At 37.9% G+C, this 20,333-nt stretch overlaps 1 protein-coding gene across 1 annotated transcript in view; it reads right to left on the reverse strand.

The window, feature by feature from the left end:
• LOC119798557 (importin-11-like) overlaps window positions 1–20,333 on the reverse strand; it is a 99,478-nt gene that overhangs the window by 37,549 nt on the left and 41,596 nt on the right. The window contains exons 8-12 of the mRNA XM_038308075.1: window positions 14,088–14,167; window positions 13,918–13,998; window positions 8,608–8,703; window positions 8,184–8,297; window positions 4,633–4,754 (exon numbers count right to left, since the gene is read on the reverse strand). Of these exons, the coding sequence (XP_038164003.1) occupies window positions 4,633–4,754; window positions 8,184–8,297; window positions 8,608–8,703; window positions 13,918–13,998; window positions 14,088–14,167 (493 nt within the window). The remainder of the gene's footprint in view (window positions 1–4,632; window positions 4,755–8,183; window positions 8,298–8,607; window positions 8,704–13,917; window positions 13,999–14,087; window positions 14,168–20,333) is intronic.

A 20,333-nucleotide genomic window follows, 5' to 3' on the forward strand; every position in this document is an offset into this window, starting at 1 on the left:
TAACTATCTCTACCATCCATATTCACTTCAATCCAAACTGTTAGCCAAATTAGTGTCATCAAGACAGTAACAGAGAATTTTTAGGTGCCAATTCAAAATGTATTCACAGTTAATCTCCTGTAGACATGAAACAATAAGCTAATATGGATGTTTTTTCCCCTCACATTGCCTCGTGAAGTAAAGCCAAAACAAACAAAACTGGGATCAGGGCCAAAAACAATTGTCTGCTTGACTCCACATGGTGTGTAGTGTGTCCCTGCATTTAAAAAAAAAAAGATTTCTGTATGCTTTGCCAGTGTGAATACAAATATCCCACATTTTGCTACTGGTTGATGGTCTTTTCTCATTTTTAGGTCCCTTCTCCAGAAAAAAACACACCTGTCTAAACTCAAAATGAGCAACAAGTGGAACAATTTATTATAAATAAATCTTTAGATATAAATGTTGATTTTTCATGAGTATGATAAACTTTAATCAGTTGCTGAGGCCACAAGTGTGACTTTGAGGTTGATATAGTTTGCCTTTCAAACTTGTTATCACAGTTGTGACAGCTTTAATATTAAAATGACTAAACACAACCATATCTTGCTGGTTGATACATTTCTGAAAACTAACTGGGCTACAGGTGCTTTTATAATGAGTAGTTTGTGGACCTTTGTCTGTATCTAGTGATACAAAAAGTTATGCCATTTTAAATACTTGTATTGCCAATTTTATCATCGGGGCTCAACCGATAGCATGTCAAAAAGACATATCTGCAGTAACTTACTGCTTTGAAAGCACATTCCATCATCTTTAAGGGTGAGATCAACAAGTCATATCAATGCAGAGGAAGCCTAGTACCTTAGTAAACACCTGCCTGTGCAAAGATCCACAGCAGAGTGAGACAAAGGTTTAAAGGGGTCATTGAATGATTATATTGGGTATTTGGTGCTGGTCCTTAAGGTCTCTGAATAGGGTGTGTAACATTGGAACACTGAAAATGGCATATTTGCAGTTGTATGAGCCCTAATGCAAACCTGGTTAAAAGCCCTAGAATGAAACTACAGGTTTTCTTCCTTTTATGGTATGCTCATGAATATTTAGATGAGCTGTGTGCTGATTGGTTGACTTACAACGAGTGAAGCTGCTGAGTAAAGACGCATCATAGCAACAAGCACTCACTCACTGAAACCTCAAATTTTTGATATGGTAGGGTGACCAGACGTCCTCTTTTTCCCGGAAATGTCCTATTTTTCATACCTAAAAAAATGTCTGGGGGGCAATTTCAAAATCATCCGGGATTTTGGTCGACTACAGTGTAGCAGATCCAAGCCGTGAGCACCGGGAACTCCGGTGGATGGGTTGGCGGGGGAGGGAGTGACCGAACCCGACCAGGTGACCGTAGCCTCTGTGTCGTCCTTTTCAGAAACCCAAATCTGGTCACCATAGATACGCTAGCATTGCTTTCAACAGCTAAGGGAAAAAATAGTACTCACAGCTTGCAGTTGTAATGGCCTTATTGTCAGAACAGCCCTTCATTTCAGTAGAGAAGTCTATCAAATCCTGCTTTGAACTGTCCAAGATTTTGATAGCTGTCTTCGGTAAAATGCTTAGAGCCAATGAACAGCTGAGCATCAAACTTTGCAGAGTACTTCTGATACTCTAAAACATAATCCATACCTGTCGAGTCTTCAGATCCTTGGGAAGACTGAAAATGTTTCCCTTTCTCCATGCAGCCTGGAACACTGCATTTACACCCGTGGTTCTGCCTCATTTTCAATAGAGAAACTGCCTGCTTTGTAATTCTTGTAGAAGTAAACCTAACTGTAGGCTAAACAGCTAAACTGGTGTCTTACATCTACCTCTATTCGTGTTCTTGGGCCATGAACCACTGGGCTGGTGTGTAAGTAAATTTTGGGGCGAGACAAAAGTATACCCAAATAAGGAACCATCCCTGAATTCAGTGCTTTGTTTGAATTCACCCGTTTTATGGTGGAAGTTTAAAATTGTGAGATTTGCAGAGAAAGGAGATGGCTATGGGTTCTGAACTTCTCTGTACGTCCATTTCACCCACTGAACTATTGATTTTCATGAATGACAATGTAAACTGTTTTGCATTCTATGACCCCTTTAGTGAAGGGTAATAAAACTTTGTATATGTGAAGCGAAGTTTAAGGATTATAACAACTTTACACAGCTCAGTTATGTTGTATGAAGTTATGTCGGGGTAGATAGAACTCTCCAGAAAAAAAAAGTCTTGCCGGCAACAGTTCCTTTAAATACTCTTTCTAGCCTGCATCAGAAAACCCCACATAGAAGTCTTTGATAAAGCTGATGTTCTCTAAAAATGAAAAGATTAATTTGAGGACTGGTAGTTTTGTGAATTTTCATCTTCATTTCTTTCAAAATCATTTTGTACGTCTTGACTGCCTGTAACGCTGTGCATTATCTATGCCAATTTCTGTTTGAACATAGAACATGTTCAGTTGATATCTTTACCTCAACCAACAGGAAGTTATTTCAAAATTATTACGTTTCTAAAAAAACATAGGGAGAGCTTGAAGCGGAGCCGGAAATTGAAATACTAAGTTCAAGTAATAAGTCAGTAAGTTTTACAGAGAAACATTTAGGTTGCTCCCAATGATGGAAAGCTGCTTCAAGCAAAAATAATGTGCTTTTTACTTCAAGCTATTTTATGAGCTTGAAGGTCACATTAGGAAAGGCAATGAATGGACATTAAAATAGAGCCTTAAAATAATTGAATGAAAGGTTAGGTACTCATACTGGAGGTCAAAAGTAAACAGATAATTTACAAAAGATAAATATATTACAGAGCCAAAAGAGGCATCAAAAGGCAGAAAAGCATGATAAGGGCAACTGTGGACAAGATATGGACCTCTTTAATTTTTTGCTTGAACTATAGATTAAATAGTTGATTTGTCAAGCAGCACTTAACCCATCTGAGCTGTCATAATCTATTGCTGCTGCAGCCCAGGCACGGGGGTGTAACAAAGGATTTCATGCCTGCCTTTGCCTATAATTACCCCATATCTGGTTTGCAGAACTCTGAGCCTCCCTAAACCTCAATGAAAACAAACTGCTAGTTGGGATATCAAACAAGAAGATGAACCTCAAACACCATAAATAATCTCCAATGTTTTTTTAAAGTTATTAAAACCATGAGTGAGGTGGTATTTTGATAGAAAATAAAAATAAAAAATACATAAAAAAACTTTCCTGTTTTTAATTCTCCAGAAGCAGAAGTATGTGAATAAATTGATGCTTGACTGAAGCTCATATTGAGACACTACACCTGAAATTTCATGAGAAACAGCTCGTATTTCTTTTTCTTTGCTTGTCACTGCATTACAGCAATCAGCACAACACAAACACTTATCTGCTACTAAATATACATTTAATCTGCTGAATGCATAGGTTTGACTTTACGACAGATTTTTTTTTTTTTTTTACAGGACATGTTCTTAAACTGTAGTTTGATCCTCCGTCAAAAGATTAAGGAAACAGAAGACTAGACTTTTAAGTGTGCATGAGTATTTATATGTTTGCTTTTAACTGGTGAGTGACAGATGTTGGCCAGATGGTGTTGACTCATCACAATAATCCAGCACACTTGAGACTTCTTTTGGCTCACTACAAATTTGCATTTTTCATACTGCTTACCAGCTTGTGGCATTACATTTAAAGAGAGACTTGGTAAATCACAGCTATGGTGGTCGGGAATGGATTGAATTCTCTCCAAAAACCCACTGGCACTCCTACATTCATGAGATTCATGGAAAACGCATATAAAGTGTGTCGGTAAATTTCACATTTAAGATAGAATTCATTAAAAGAACACAGCAGACACTGTGACCTAAAGAGTTGATGCATATGAGTTATTTTAAATGATTCCTCCCGCCACTATCAGTACTGCAAGTGTGGCTCCCCTCTTGAAATACAGACTATGTAAGTTGGGAGATGACGGACCATCATTAACCTGGCCAATGTCGGCCATTAAATAATGGATTTAAAACCGATTCTCTTTTCTCAACATTATTATCAGGCTGGTGAGTTAACACTTTGCTCCTAGTATACAGTCATATATCTTTGCCTAACCATCTACCAACCAGCCTCCTCCCACTTGGCAGCCACCTTCCCGACAGCAAGCTCCAGCATTTTGCACCTAAGGACCTCTGCAGCCCCACTCACTCCCAAGCGGATTGTTCCCATTTCACACAGTAAGCCTTTTAGTACTGCATCTCTCTCATCGTGCACATACTTCGATTAACTCTCAGTGTCTGTTGCAGTGTGCCTCATGATCAGTTTGTTTCCAGACTCCCTGAAGAAACTCTCCGTGTCGTCCTTGTTTTTTTTTCTTAAATAAAACTTAAATCTGCCCTACCTGTCTCCTCAGTGTGTTCTGCATGTGGGTCATAAAATTAGGGACCATGGCAGATGTTTAGTAGAAGCAAAATATGGGCAGTTACAAGTGTAGTGCCCATGGTGGCCAAAAGTTACAGTGTGTCTTTAAGTTCCCAGTGGTTCTATTGGAATAACTTGATGTGTGCTTCGTTATTCAATAGTTGACACTAATTGGGACACTACAATTCAAATCTGCATGGACACAGGAGAGGAAACAGTGATTCTTACCTGTTGTCAGAAGGTAGAAGAGAAAGGAGAGCCAACGATGATAATTTCCTCCTCTCAGGCTGGGTTATGTTGTCCATGCGGTCCACCCACATCTCAATCATACTTCCGAACAAATGGTCTATCTATAAGTTAAATAGAAAAAAAATTATTAAGGCTTGAAAAAGTATCCACTCCACAGGTAACCCTTGAGCATGAAGAAGATCTGTCATTAACATGAACTAACTGAAATGATCAGATAGATAAAATTTAAACCAGTCTAGTGCTGCTCCTTTAATTCCTATACAATATTCAAGTCTTTCTAAAAGATTATTATGATCAACTGTATCAAATGCAGCACTGAGAACCAACAGGACATGCAGATACAAGTCCATTATCTGAGGCCATGAGAATATCATCAGTTACTTTCAGCAGAGCTGTTTCAGTTCTATGATGAGCTCTAAAGCCAGACTAAAACTCTTCAAAATGTTCATTATGGTTTAAGTGATCGCATACTTGTTTGGCAACTACTTTCTCAAGAATTTTAGATAAGAAAGAAAGATTGGATATAGGTCTATAATTGACCAAGCCATCTGGGTCAAGAGACGGTTTGTTAAGTAAAGGTTTAATTACAGCAAACTTAAAAGCCTTTGATACATATCCCTGTACAGAAATAGATTAATCACATCTAAAATGGTGAACAAGATCAAAGGGAATACTTCCTTAAATAACCTGGTTGGAACTGGATCTAACATACAAGTTGAAAGCTTAGATGAAGACAATAGTTTTGCCAACTCTGAAAGTTCAACTGGATCAAAGCAGTTTAAACCCGCCTCAGATTCTATGGCTACCTCAGATGCAGCCTCACCTTCCAGAGAAACCAATCGTAGTTAGAGGAGTGCTAATGATCTTATTTTTAATAAGATCAATCTTATTTATAAAGAATCCTGTGAAATCATTACTGCTAAGAGCAGGTGGGATGGACGGTTCAGTTATTTTGAGAGCAGGCTACACAGGAATATTCCGTCAGCCTTGAGTCTTTTCTTGCTAGCCCTATGTGGGGAATCCAATATTCCAGATTTGTTGGGTTTTTCCACCTTGAAGCAAGCATGCACATCCAAGATATTATCCCATCTCACCACAACCACCGCAGTCAGCCTGCATTCAATCGCACCCAGCATACAGCTCAGCTCCCGATTTTGCTCGTTCACAGCCTTTCTGAGCATGTCAACCGCTGCCGGTAGCCTGATCAATGTCCAAATTGCTGCAGACATCCTCTGTAATTGTAGAAAAATCAGGTATCCTCCAAATCCAAACAGGAGAAATCCAAGTATCATAAATCTGAAAATCCATACATCTTTGATATCTTTCACTGACAGCATTGTTAAACACACCATCCTCCAATCCTTCCAGGAGTCCTTGGTGTATCCCACGCAGTATGTCCCAGCAGGACAGGAGGGGTCCCCTTTTCCCTGTCTTCCAGTTGAGAAACTTTATCAATTGCATTGACAGACCAGCTTACCTAGATCCATTGTTTAAGTTCAGTTGATATGAAGAGAGGGCTTAGGAAAGACAAGACACAGCAAAGCACAAGCCACATGTGGACGGTTAGGTAAACTCCCATGAGCCCTCAAGCATCCTGCAGAGGGTTGTACAGCTAGTCCAGTATTCCAAAGCTGGAACAAAGCCGACCCTGCTGACTTAAGCCCTCTCCAGTACCCTGGCATATGCCTTCCAGTGGACACTGAGAAGTGTAATTCATGTAGTTTTAAGTCCCCAAACAACATGCATTTTGGGGATGTCTGTCAGCCACAACAACCAAACAACATCATGAGACCTAAGGTACGCAGGGGGGATCTCATTAAAACCCTAAATCCTTCAGAGTTTTTCTTTTCTTACTTCAACTTGGGTGATGAACAAGTCTGGCTCTCAACCCCCACTCTCCGCTTCCGCCAGGGGCATTTGAGGAGATCCTCAAACTATTCCTTCTACTGTCTGACAAAGTCCTCAGTTACATTCAGCATCTTCTCGTTCTAACTTAAAACAGTTTTAGCATAGCGCTGCTTATCCATCTGGAAGTGCAGAGTAGTTTGCCAGAATCGCTTTGAGGCCGACTTACAGTCTTTCTCCATGGTCTCTCAAAACTCCTCCTAGGCACAAGGTTTTGCTCCTTGAACCACCCAGCAGTGACAAGCTTGTCATCAAGGAACCTGCTTGCTGCCTCAGAAGTCCTACAAGCCAAACAGACTCAATAGGACTACCTTCAGCTTGACAACATCCCCTACTGCCAGTCCACCACCAGGTTCGGGGGTTGCTGCTAAGACAGGCACAGAGCTTACTGCCAGAGTTATAGGAAGCAACTTTGACAACAGAGACAGAGAATATGGTCCACTCTGACTCCCTGTTCCTGACCACCCAGAGAACCGGAGAGAAGCTCTCTCCGAGTTGGGGAAAATTATATATGCTATGAAAAATCAATGTAAAGCATAATAATTGACAATTATTTTACTGTGGGGATGGTTCTCTTTAGCAGAACCATAGAAGTTAGTCAGAGTTGATGGAAAGATGAAAATACAGGGTCATCCTGCAAGAATACTTGGTTAAACCAGCAACATAATTAAGGCTAATGGAGATGCCCATCTTCAACTAGGACTGTGACTTTAAACATATAAGGTAGATTTGCAGTTTCTTTAGATCAAAGCTTATTCATCTATTAGAAAGCTCAAGTCAAAGATAAGACAAAAAAAAACTGAGAATCTGCAGCAAGGCAAGTAAGCTGAGTTTACAAATGCTGGATGTGATTAATTCCGCAAGGTGATGTTATTACGGTATACTTTATGCAAATTTTTATGGTTATTCCTATGTCTATTCTGCAAAGTTCTGTTCTAATTATATATTTTTTTACGTGCTTTGTATGACTATGCTTTGGTCTCTCAGGTTTTATTTTGTTTATATTACCATTTCCGTTCACTTATCCACATTTCTACCAGCATGCCTTTATCTCTCTCTTTCATAGTGCATCATATATTCATAATTTAAATTTCCTTCTGATAAAAAGATAAAAAATAGATCACAGAGAAAATGGAGTAATTGAAGAAGAAAGCTGATAGAAAAGCATTAATAAAGAATAAAAAAGACAGAAATGGATAACAGTGTTTGTGGGGGCTCTTTGTAACCTTTAGATCTTTTTCTACTTCAAAATAATTTCCTCATATGACACGTGTCACCAAAAATATCATTTTATTTTTCATGCTACAGTCTGGCTCTCTTGTCAAGTATAAAAGGTCCGCTAGAACAGAAAACATCTTTGTTTTATTTTATGTTGCAAACTTCAAACCACACTATATATAAGGATAACTTTAATTTTAGAAGAAGAAAAAAAAACAAGAACAATGTTTTACAATTGAGGAAGCAAAGTCAAGGTATAAAAACTTTAAAAGGTCCCCATTCGTAATTCTCTGGGTCATTACTTTCAATCTGAAAGATTTATTTTTAACAGCCACTCTGTCTCGCTGATGATGATCAGATAAAATGGTGCTGAGATGACAGAAATGAAGGGCAGACATCAGCCTCACCTCCTGGTTGCATTCAGAAGCCATTTGTGAGAGCAGCGAGGAAAAGAAGCTGAAGTTCTGGAGTAGAACACGACCCATGATGCCAAGGTATGTGGACATCACCACTGGATAACGCTGTAAAAACATATGGACATGATCAGATAGAGCATTTAGTAATGCTTTAAATACACCTGCAAGATAAAGCAGGTTATTAACTCTGAAAGATGAGAGAATTACTACAACAAAATGCTGAAATGGCAGCCTTTAATTTGTCAGATTAATAAGACTCAACATTTTTCTGATATAAGAGGTAAGAAATAGCCCAGCTTTTCAGTAAACCAGAATCAAACTATAACATATTGCTGATAAATTAGATCATTATAGATCAATTAATATACACAACTTATACAAGAGATAAAAATAACAACAAAAAACAACTTCTTACCTCCCCGTCAACGATACCTCTAAAGACAGCTGGCAGCAGGGGCTGAAACATGTGGGCTCCCAGTATGGGACTAACCTTTAAAGCTATTTCAACCACCTGCAGAGACACGTGGAGAGGACAGGTAGGGGAGAAACATGAGATTAAGCAGAGAGAAATAGGAACATACAACTCAGAACAGGGAAAGACAAAGGTCATGAATAGATACAAAGACAAAACCTTATACAAGAATATCGAGAAGAAAATGATGTTGCAGCATTATCCCTAAATAACTTACAAACAACAATGGCTGTTTCTGTTTTAATAAGAGCAAACATTTGGATATGTTCTGTGCCCATAAATGGATCTTAAACAGTAATCCATGTTCTGTAACATGTTTTTGATGCATTATGTAAAAAACAAAAAAAAACAAAAAACACACACAAATAAAAAAAAAACCTTGATCTTTTATCCTATGCTCAAGGATAAGAGGTCAGGCAATAGCAGCTGTTACAGCTTGTTTATCTGTGACTGATATTTTCAGACAAGAGCCTGAAACCAGTCATTCTTAACGCTTTATATTCTCCTTTGGAAATCTAAAATGTTTCTCTTTTTTCTAAGATATTTTTCTTACTCTACATTAAGACTGCTGCAACTCTTTGGGGGCTAAATTATGGTATCATCAGGGATCTCAGGCTGAGACACTGATAGTTGTTACTGGGCACACCACCCTACTTCTCACTCACATGAAGGATGTGCTTTAGGAGAACACCATGCAGAGTCCATCCTCTGCTATATGCTAGGCCACCTTGCACCTTAGCTTAAAGGAATAGTACACCCAAAACATGATTAGCCTTCATTTTCTACTCACCCCCATGCTGAACAACACCCTGGAGTACTTTTTTGATATCTCAAATGCATCTGGAGATCTGGGAGGCTTCTTGCTGTCTGCTGACATTCAAATAATGGAGGTCTATGGTGACCGAGACAGAAAGGTCCATAAAAGTCCACAAAAAACGTGTCAATATTCCTCCATACTGCTCGTCCAATGTATTCCAAGTGTCCTGAGTGGGTAGCATCCAGAATTTACTCGAAACGAAGTCATTTAGAATGTTTTTAGAGCATAAACAGTAGTGTATAGGATTTCCTGAAAGCGCGCACATGCGCGATCACGAGGCTACGGAAGCCGGCAGACCAAACCAGATGAAAGTGCGCATTCAGCTTCTGCTCTTCCAATAATGCAAGCGTAGAAGAAGAAATGTGCCGTTTACCTGTGCAAAGAAAGAAACAACGAAAGAAAAATGTCTGAGGACTTCAGTGTTGAGGAAGAGCATGAGTTCTTTGCTGAGCTGAATGCGCTGGTTTGGTCTGCCGGCTTCCGTAGCGTCGGGATCGCGCAGGTGCGCGCTTTCAGGAAATCCTATACACTACTGTTTATGCTCTAAAAACATTCTAAATGACTTTGTTTCGAGTAAATTCTGGATGCTACCCACTCAGGACCCTAGGAATACATTGGACGAGCAGTATGGAGGAATATTGAAACGTTTTTTGTGGACTTTTATGGACCTTTTTGCCTCGGGCACCATAGACCTCCATTATTTGAATGTCAGCAGACAGCAAGAAGCCTCCCAGATCTCCAGATGCATTTGAGATATCAAAAAAGTACTCCAGGGTGTTGTTCAGCATGGGGGTGAGTAGAAAATGAAGGCTTATCATGTTTTGGGTGTACTATTCCTTTAAACCAAAATTAAGATACTACAGACTCTCTAATCAAATATGTAGGCATTCGAGCCATTTTGTGATGGAGAAATTTCTCTAACAAAGTGACTGTAAAAAGCATTTTTTTTCTAAAGCGGACACCCAAGTCAGTTTTCTTTCCTTCCTTATGTTTTTAAACTTAAACCTCGCACAAGTTACCTGTTATATATCTAGATTCACCATAATTTCGAAGTTTAAGGTTTGATTTGTAAAAGATTTGGGCAGACGCCCATCTTTTTTTAAGAGTTGGTTTCTTGCATCTCAGCGGTCGTTGTACATTCATTCAGCCTTATTCACATAAAGTTGGTCAAACAAAGAGTGTTTCTCTGCAGCTTTAGGTAATCCTAAACCCACAGCACACATTACTTGCTCTCTTGCTAAAGCCTCTTTGATTATATTGGTACTCTGGCATCTTTATCTGAGCAGCTCTGATGCTTTGACTATTTAAACTGAGCTAAAATTAAATTAGCAACTCTCCTGACATCCTTTCTATTCTATAATAAATAATTAACATGAAAACAATTAAAATTTCACAACATTTTAAAAGTTATTCTGCCAATAAACCAGTTTCATAATAAAATTGATGCACCTGCTATAAGGTTGTGGGAAAAAACACAATCTATTACATCTTTAATCTAGACAAAGATTAGATTTAGTGTTAATCATGACTAAAGAAGCAGAAACTCTGTGCCAGAAAATCTCTGCTAATTGGCTTTTTCCTATCTTTTAATACAAACAGGAAAATGTTATAATTCTGCTTTAAGGTTCAGCAACATAAATGAGGAAACAGGATCAATCGAGCTTTTAAATCTTTATAAAAAGTAAACCAAGGCTATTTCTGATTAGCCAGATCCCTCCATCGTCAGGATTTGTTTTGTAAACATGCATGTTTGCTGTCTGCTGGCTCTCTTCTCTCTAGTCAACATTAGTTGGATTCAGATGCGCAGTAAGCCAACAGGCTTAAACAAGCTAAAGCTTTGTGGATTAACATCAATTCAGCTGATTTATAGTTTGGTTATAAAATAAGCAAACAGGATTTGAGCTACAAAAAGGAAGAACTTTTAGGCTGACATATTTCTAAAGAGAATAGATATACCGTATTTTCACGACTATAAGGCGCACTTAAACGTCTTTTTTTCCCCTCAAAATGTGCGGTGCGCCCTATGGTGCGGTGCGCCCTATGTGTGTTGTAAATGCGACTTTTGAGACCACCTCATTGAGGAGATGATGAAAGAGTGGCTGAATGTAAGGAGATCAGGTGTTTTTTTTCCACTCATCACCATTAATCTGTGACTCCATGCGTGCCCATCTCACAGCTGATGTGAAAAACATGGGGAAACAAATTAACCCTGTGCTCGCTGTTCAACCGCTCAACATCGGTGTGAACCGGACCCAGCAGGTGCAGCAGAAGCAGCGAGTTTACATGCAAAGTCAATGGTTGACGCGCGTATAGGCGCAGCAAAAGGTCCTGCAGCACGTTTTGAGCCGCAGGTGCAGCACGTCGGGATCGTTTAAGCATCTGACGCACCGCCAACGCGCTGCTGCTGCTCGAGATGGAAAAATTTAAGTTTTGCTGCTGGACGCGCCACATCAACCAATCAGAGAAGCTGATCTGGGAGCTGACAGCGAGACAGACACAGCGCTCTGATGACATATGATATTAAATGAAAAAGGCTGGATAGATGAGGAGATGATGAAAGCGTGGCTGAGGGAGGTGTAGCCTATGTGAGGAGACCAGGTGTTTTTTTCCACGCATCACCATTGCTGCGTGCCCATCTCACAGCCGATGTGAAAAAAAAGGTGAATCAATGAACGCTGTGCTCGCCGTTATCCCGGGGGGTCTGACAAAGGAACTTCAACCGCCCAACATCGGTGTGAAGCGCCCGTTCAAAGTAAGGCTGCGAGCGGCGTGGGAGCGATGGATGGCCGACAGAGACCACAGTTTCAGGATAATAGGAAGGCAGCGCCGGGCAAGTTACGCCACCGTTAGCGGATGGATTGTAGATGGACTAACGTGTCTGCTGGCTCTGTTCTTCAAGCTTTTGCAAAAGCCGGCATTATTTCTGAGGAGCTGCGCTGCACGGAAAGTGACTGACAGCGAAGAAGAAGGGGAAATTGGCATGTCTGATTTAGCGCAGCTGTTTAATTCAGAAACAGAGGATGATGACTTTGATGGGTTTGATTAATACTCTGTAATAAATACATGAATAAAGCACAATCATACTCAGTTTTGCTCCCGCTCTATTTTTCTACCTGAAAACTTAATTCAACAGCAGCCTCTGGCCGGGTCTCCTCCTCTTCACCGCGGTGGCTGGCAGGTGTTTTTTCATCTAAATAATCTAAATCTTGCAGCTATATTTGCTGTGATCAGTGGGAATAAAGTAGTTTTAATATGTTTTTAAGTGAGAAAGTCCACCTGAAAACTTCATAATTGCAGTCAGTTCATCCAGATTATCTATTTCTGTCGGAGGCGCTCAGACCCCCACATACCAGCGGTGCGCCGACAGGAGAAATCCTTTCGTTCACCGCTGCTGCTGGCAGGTGTTTTTCATCTAAATAATTTAAACTGCAGGCACCAGGATGCCGGTAATAAAAGCGAACATATTCTGTCGGCAGGTTTCAGGATTTTAAGTTAATTTAGGAGTGATCACAGCGCTGTGTCATCTGCGATGTGTCTGTCTCACGGCCAGCTGCCAGGTTTGATTAATACTTTGTTATAAATACATGAATAAAGCACAGTCATACTCAGTTTTGCCCCCGCTGTATTTTTAAATACGCAGTAGAGGTATTTAAAGGTAGTAGAGGACATGTACCTGTATATAAAAAACGCGCCCTATAGTCCGGTGCGCCTTATGTGTGTGTTAAATACAGAAATGGGACACATAACTGAGAGTGCGCCTTTTAGTCCGGTGCGCCTTATGGTCGTGAAAATACGGTATCCTTTATTGTGCTTGAATAGGAGTATTTAGCTCAATTTAATAAAAAAAAAAAAAAAAAAGTGAGAAACGAAACCCATTTGCCTTCACAAGAATGTACCTCTTAAATGGTACGCATGTTTAAATTGATTTATTTTTTACCCATTTGACCTTTATCAGTGCAAGAAGAAAACAAAGGAAACTTTTCAATTATATTTCAAAGAGCAAAACAAAATGCCCATCACTGTTACTGGTATTGGTTTTGTGTGCTTTCTGTAAGTTGACTCCTTACTTATATAATCTACTCAAAGCTCTGCAGGAAAGGCCTCATGATGAATACTTCTTAATTCTAATAAAAAGGATAACTTTTCAAACAATGTACACACAGGAAACCATTATAGAGCTGAAATACGCTTGTGATTTGGCCAATCTAAGGGAAACCATGTCAGTAAAATATTAGTTATTCTGAAAGACAAACATTTATAGAAATTTAGATTATTATATTTCAGAGGTGTCTTTTTATCCCTGTCCAGAGCGATCTTCAAAAGGCCACACAATTTACTAGCATATATTTAAGAAAGAGAGTTGAGTCCCAAAAAAGAAAAGATAAACTTTAAATGAGAAGGTAGACACAGGTATAGGTCATAGAAAAAATTATTACCTTTAGTACTTGGACTTGTCCCTCATTTGTAATGTCCTTTAGAAGATCACAAAATGATCTGCACAACGATTCGCCGTAATTCTGTTGATGAATAAGGTAAATATAAGGAAATCTGATAAACCACATAAAAGGGCTTTTTTCGAGTTGATGTCAGCATGTTTTTCTCCTACCTGTAGGAACTCTGTGGCAGACAAGTATAGGTAGGCATTGATAATCTGAAAACAGGTACGGAGATTCTCGGAGCTCAGCTCTGAAACACAAACATCATCAATGAGATGCTGAGTTTATAAACACACAAAAAAAAAATTTCTTCCTCTGCAGAAATTGGGGGAAAGTAATAGGCTTTTGACCGGACTTTCTATCTGCAGTTAAATATTTGAATGATTTACTAGAACTTCCTAAAAGGTATTCCAGCCCAGGATGATATGATTGTAATTCTTTGGTGTGGCCCAAAAGCACAATGTTTGTTGTAAACTCTAGTTTTTTTCCCCAAGGATTAAGGTCGTTTATTTGGCCTTTCAGAAATATTAACTTTGTTACCCTAAAATAAAAGTGCACTCGGCGACCACTCATTTAATGGAGTCTCCCCTTTTACAAAAAAAAAAAAAGGATCAATTATAAAGCCATGGCATGACACCATAGGAAGATAAACATTCTCATAGCATCAACTCCACTCCATTTTCTGTACTTTATGTTATACCCCATCTCATATTGACCTAAGTATACTGTTCTTGTAAATGGTGGGTGAAAGGACCGATTTTACTGGGGTAAAAAAAAAAAAGAATTTCCTCACTTTATAAACCTAATGCTTCTAATAATTTAAACAAACTCTCAATAAAGATCAGCCTAAATAAAATCCCAGAAGACTGTTTGGTCAGTTTGGTTTTAATTGCTCCACCATACCTAATGATAAATGCACAACTTCAAACAGCTACTAAAACAGCACAGAATCACTGGATGGAACCATGATGCAACAAATTAATAATGTAGCATTAGCTTCACAGGCCTGGAGGGAAGTTAAAGTAGCTCCCTAGCTGTCAAAATAATAAGAGGGTTTAAAATTATCCTTTTGGAGCTGTAAATAAACTAGCAAATGTGTTCTGCTCTCCTTTTGCTGTTCTTTTATCAGAGAACAGCAAAGATAGCTTAAGAAATGTCCCTTTATGAAGCAAAACAAACATGCAACAAGGAATTAATGATCGATTATTAGTCTGAACGTATAAGGCATCAAACTCAGAGGTGCTCAAAGGAGCATGTGAAGAAGTCAGTTAGAAGCCAGTAATAAATGCAGAAGTCAAAACAAAAGAAGTCTTTGAATTTCAAAGGGTTTAAAACTGTAATTTATTTTCTTGCAACCTGATATTTTCATTAGTTACATTGTACATATATTGTTATATTTTGGGTGCATTTAATATTTAGCTTTTATATTTTGATACCCTAAGTTAATGCATATAGCTCTGTCATTGATCAAATGTTAGAAATTTGGTAACACACAGGAATATTTGGCACAAAGTGAGAAATATAACAGGGTCACAAAGATGCCTTCCTTTCAAAATAGAGTTTCAAAATTTGTTTATTTGTTTTTGGTGGTGCCATGCAATTTGTGCAAATTACCTGCAGTTTGGCTTTGGTGTCTGATAAAATAAAAAAAATAGAATTAAGTCAAATTTTGCAGGGCGAGCCATTTCCTCGCTACTGCTCTAGGGCTATTTGCAGCAGAGATTATTGCTGAGTGCAGCTAGATGCAATATGAATTAGGGGTTAAAACAAGGCATGATTTAAAAAAAAAAGGCAGGTGATCATAATTTGATTATTTTCATCTTTTTTAACCCAGACCTGTTACTAGCCAGTCAAAAAATAAACAATTTTAACTTATATTAGCGAACTATATGTACCAAGTACAGTAACACCGTTCCCTTGTCTGAAGGTTGTTACTAAGGAAAAAAACACTGAAAGCTAAACTTTCCCCTTTCAGTCTCAGTTATGTGATTACAAACCTAGAAAATAAACATTTTTATTTGTTTTTAAATAGAAAAACTAATATATTGAGGCTCATGGTTTATTCAGGTTGAAAGAGTGTGAGAGAGAGCAAAGACAAGCAGATAACAAGAATGCTCAACAAAGTATAGGAAAGTAGCTTCTCTTTATAGTTTTAAGCTTTTAACCCACCTATCAGTCAGGAGACAAACTGGACTTAGCAGCATTTTCTGCCTATTGAAAACCTTCCAGCTGTGGTACGGGTCTGGATTCTTTAGGGATTTTAAACTACGACCCTTATTTATCAATAGAAAACATACAATTCTAGTGAAAGCTGACTATGTAAACAGTATAGTGTCTTTGGTTTTTACAGAAGGGCTAAAATATATTATAAATAATTATCTTCTGTCTTGTAGTTCCAAAACGGAAATTTGAATTAGACAAAACTGGTTATTCAGACTTTATCACAAAACAGGGCTGGTGCCTTGCTAAATGAAAAAAACAAAATATTATTTAAAAAAACATCTTTATAGCAATCTGGAAATAAATTAAGATTTACCCTCAAGGGACATCATCACAGAATTACAGAGTATAGTAAATGATGAAGTGCACAGATTTAGCTTTTGGTTGGTTTAGAGTATTTCGTTCTATTGCCTTAGGCTAGTGTGGTACAATGGCTCTACAATAAAAGTTAATTGACTCTTGAACAACCAGTTGTGTAACATCAAAAAGTAGATCATCAGCGTTGTGGGATTTTGCTGTTTACAATTATGTACTGAAAAGGAATCTCTAGTGCCCTTGTATACATTTAAAATGTGTTGGTGTAGAAGGGTAAACAGCTACAGACAATGTTTTAAAACCTGCCATGTTTGTCATGCAAAGGCAGATTTACACCAACCTCATTCTGTCTGGGTGATCAGCAGCTTAAATGATGAGTCAAGTACAGACACTTTGAGGTCCTTGCAAAGGTAATACGAAAAACACAAACAAATCTAAAAGCAATTAATCTAAGCCTCAGATTTAATAGGGTTGAAACCATCATCAAACCTACAGAAAGGCCTGTCACAATAACACACTTTTTTTTTCTGGAAAATTAACTGTCCCGTAAATTATTGCAGTGAAAAAACATATTGTTGTTAGGAAATCTTTAAAAAGTGATATATTAATGGCATTATGATGCGATTACACCTTCAAGGGCAAAAAACTTTAATTTCTAAGGAACCTTCAACATTGGGACTAGAAGAGATCTTGAATATCAACAAAACAACCAAAAACATAGATCAAAATTGATTGTCTTTTGAAAAAATTGCATCTGGAAAAAAAACCAAAACAAAACATAACTAATCCAAAAACCCAAAACACAACCAAAAAAAACCCCCAAAAAAACATTGATAATCAGGCTCAGTGAAGGAAAACAGAATAACTGCCTGTTTTATAAACATAAAAGTGCAAAATAACAACGAATTTTGATTTATAAAAGCTTATCTTTGCTGCCAAACATGCCAAGAAAGGAATGAGCGGCTATTACCCTGAATTTATACTGCATCAAGCTCAGAGGTGCTCAAAGGAGCATGTGAAGATTGTGCAACAGAAGCCAGAAATAAATGCAGGAGTCAAAACAAAAGAAGTCATTCTTTGAATTTCAAAGGGGTTAGAAATGCTTCATTTGTCATTTTTCAGATATTTTCATTAGTTATATTCCAGAATGGGTGAGTAAACAGAGTGAACAGAAGCTATATTTGTTGCTTTTTTGGGTGCATTTAATATTTAGTAGTTCAGTTTTCATAGCCAAAGTTAACACCTTGGCACTTTGGAGCACTAGCTCTGCAAAAAAGGTTTCAAACACCCCGACTCTCCATTTTGCTGCAAGCCTCAATAGGGCCATAAGCCATGATATTACTTTTGGACATCAGGACCATGAATAATAAAACTATTTTGAATGGAAGTTGTTTTGAATTTATTCTGTATGTGTGGACAGTTAACAGTTTGACCATGATTTGAGCTAGAATCACATTTTCTTATAATGTCCAAAAACAAAGCTGGGTTAGTGCATGTTCACAAACAAAATATTATATAACATGAATTACTACTGCATTTAATTGCATGACACCTCAATTTGGCTGAAACTATCCGACATACCAGAGACACAAGCCTCGACACATTCAAGACATTATATGCCCATGCAAGATGTATTAAGGATGTACTGTATATTATTGTTTCATACAATTTTAGGTAAAAGAAACACGTCCAGAATTATCTAAAGATTATTTTCTCTTTATCTAGTTTTTGTCTTAAACAGATCTATTTTGCATTCACAAATCCTCAAACTGATTAATAGTTTAGGATGTAAATATTATGGCTAACTAAACTAGGTTTCTTTTTTTTAAGAAACTTTCTACACTGATTTCTCGTTCGATTTATGGAAGTAAAATAAAAAGCTTACTACTTTCTTGGTAATGGTAGGACATTGTCAATATTTATAGTGTTAAATGCCAGCCTAAGATAAATTAAGTATCAGTAAAAAGCTAAATCAATGCACCATCTCAAAGCGAGGTGTGTCAACATCATTTTTTATAATGAGACATGGATCTGCAATGAAGATTTGATATAGAATTTTTTTTTTTTTTTTTTTTTTTTTAACGGCACTAGTGGCTCGTTTTTTATGAACAGTAGGCTGACAGGAAAGGGGGTATGAGAGAGGGGGAGAGACATGCGGGAAAGGACCACAGGTTGGATTCGAACCCGGGTCGTCCGGGTCTAAAACTAAGGCCTCCACACATGGGTCGATGCCCTTGATACAGAATTTAATTCCTTTACATAAAAACACACTGTAGAAAATTCTTTTTTTTTTTTTTGCATAATGCAATGTTTTCATAAAGCAAACAGTTTATTAAAATGGCCTGTATTTATATAAACTTTATTAGATACAAGGACCCCAAATGGCCTAACACTACATTAAGTCATTCACCCACACATGGATTGACTGAAGTTAGTCATTGCCAAACATATGCAGCTAAGAATATAAAAATTAAGTACAGCAGCTATCATCACGCATTGGGACTTCATTCATCATGTTGAGGACCTGGGTAAATGTTAGGGAGAGAAACAAACATATCCTACATGCTTCCAACTTTAAAGGTGATGAGCTGGACAGGTAGTCTCACCTATGAGTGATTGGTAGCAGGCTTTGCAGAGGACAGACTTTTTGTTCTATGGGTCCGATGATAACTGCTCAGTATAACTTTTTTACTCAAACCAAGCATCCTAAAAATTAGCATTTTCTCCTCGCTGGATTACTTGATGACTCTGACACAGCTGTCAGCCCATCAATTCAGCGGTGAGAAGATTCATGCACTGACTAGGGATTTTCCTCTGGAGAACTTATTGTAATATTGATCATAACTATAACATTTTGTCTACTTTGTAGGTCTCTTTGGATAAAAGTGTCTACTAAATGCATAAAGATATACAAACAAAAAAAATAAACTAATACATCAGTTGTTTCGTACATGTAAACTATGCTGTGTACATAGAGGAAACAAGAATGCAGCATCCAACAAACAAAAATAAGGACAAAATGATAGTCGTCACCACCCGTGTGAAACTCAAAAACCCAAAACTTTAAAGGACTTTTAAAGTAGATGTCTCTGTCCAAGGCCTGGTTAAAATCAAAGCTTTTAGGAATTTTTGGGGACATAAGTGAGAACAATATTTCTTATACCTATTAAATGTTTTTTAAATTTTCCGGCACTACATGATGAAATTTTTATGAATTTTTGACTACATTTTATTGGATTTTTCTTTTATTACTCCAACATCCCTAAATAAAATGGTATATTGTAATTAGTCAATAAAGGTTACTGCGTATTTTGAACCTCAATATAAATACAGATTTTCTTTGGAAATTAAAACTAAATTAGATAAGATCCGAGCTGATGACTATAGAATACCAAAACAGAATAGCTAAATATAGATCAATACCAAAAGACCAGCTGTGGTAGGGGCAGGACAAGCCTGAGGTTTAGGCTCCAGTGGGATAAAGTCCCAAACCAATTTTACTATAGAAATAGGGTGTTGGAAGAAGAAATTGAGGAACACAGCTACTGAATAAATGTAGAAATCCTAGGCTTTGTTGTGCTGGTCTTTCCCTTAGAACTCCCTCAATAATTGGCAATGCAAAATAAAGAATAGATAGAAATTGCAGGGTCTTGTGAGTCCAAAGAGGTGCAAAGAAGCTATAAGAGGCCAATGCCACCTAAAAACCACCAATAAAACAGAATTTCTGGTATTACAAACTTCATCTCCTAAAACAGTCCACTTAGTTACAGTAAAAATTGTCTCTGAAGAGGTGAGAGAGCTAATGGAGAATAAAACAGAACAGCCAAAGAGGAACTGAACCCAAGAATGTTTGACAAATGGGAACAAACATTCTTACCTAC

Source organism: Cyprinodon tularosa, unplaced genomic scaffold, assembly GCF_016077235.1.
Source record: "Cyprinodon tularosa strain WSP-4 unplaced genomic scaffold, ASM1607723v1 ctg63, whole genome shotgun sequence".
NCBI lineage: Eukaryota > Metazoa > Chordata > Actinopteri > Cyprinodontiformes > Cyprinodontidae > Cyprinodon > Cyprinodon tularosa.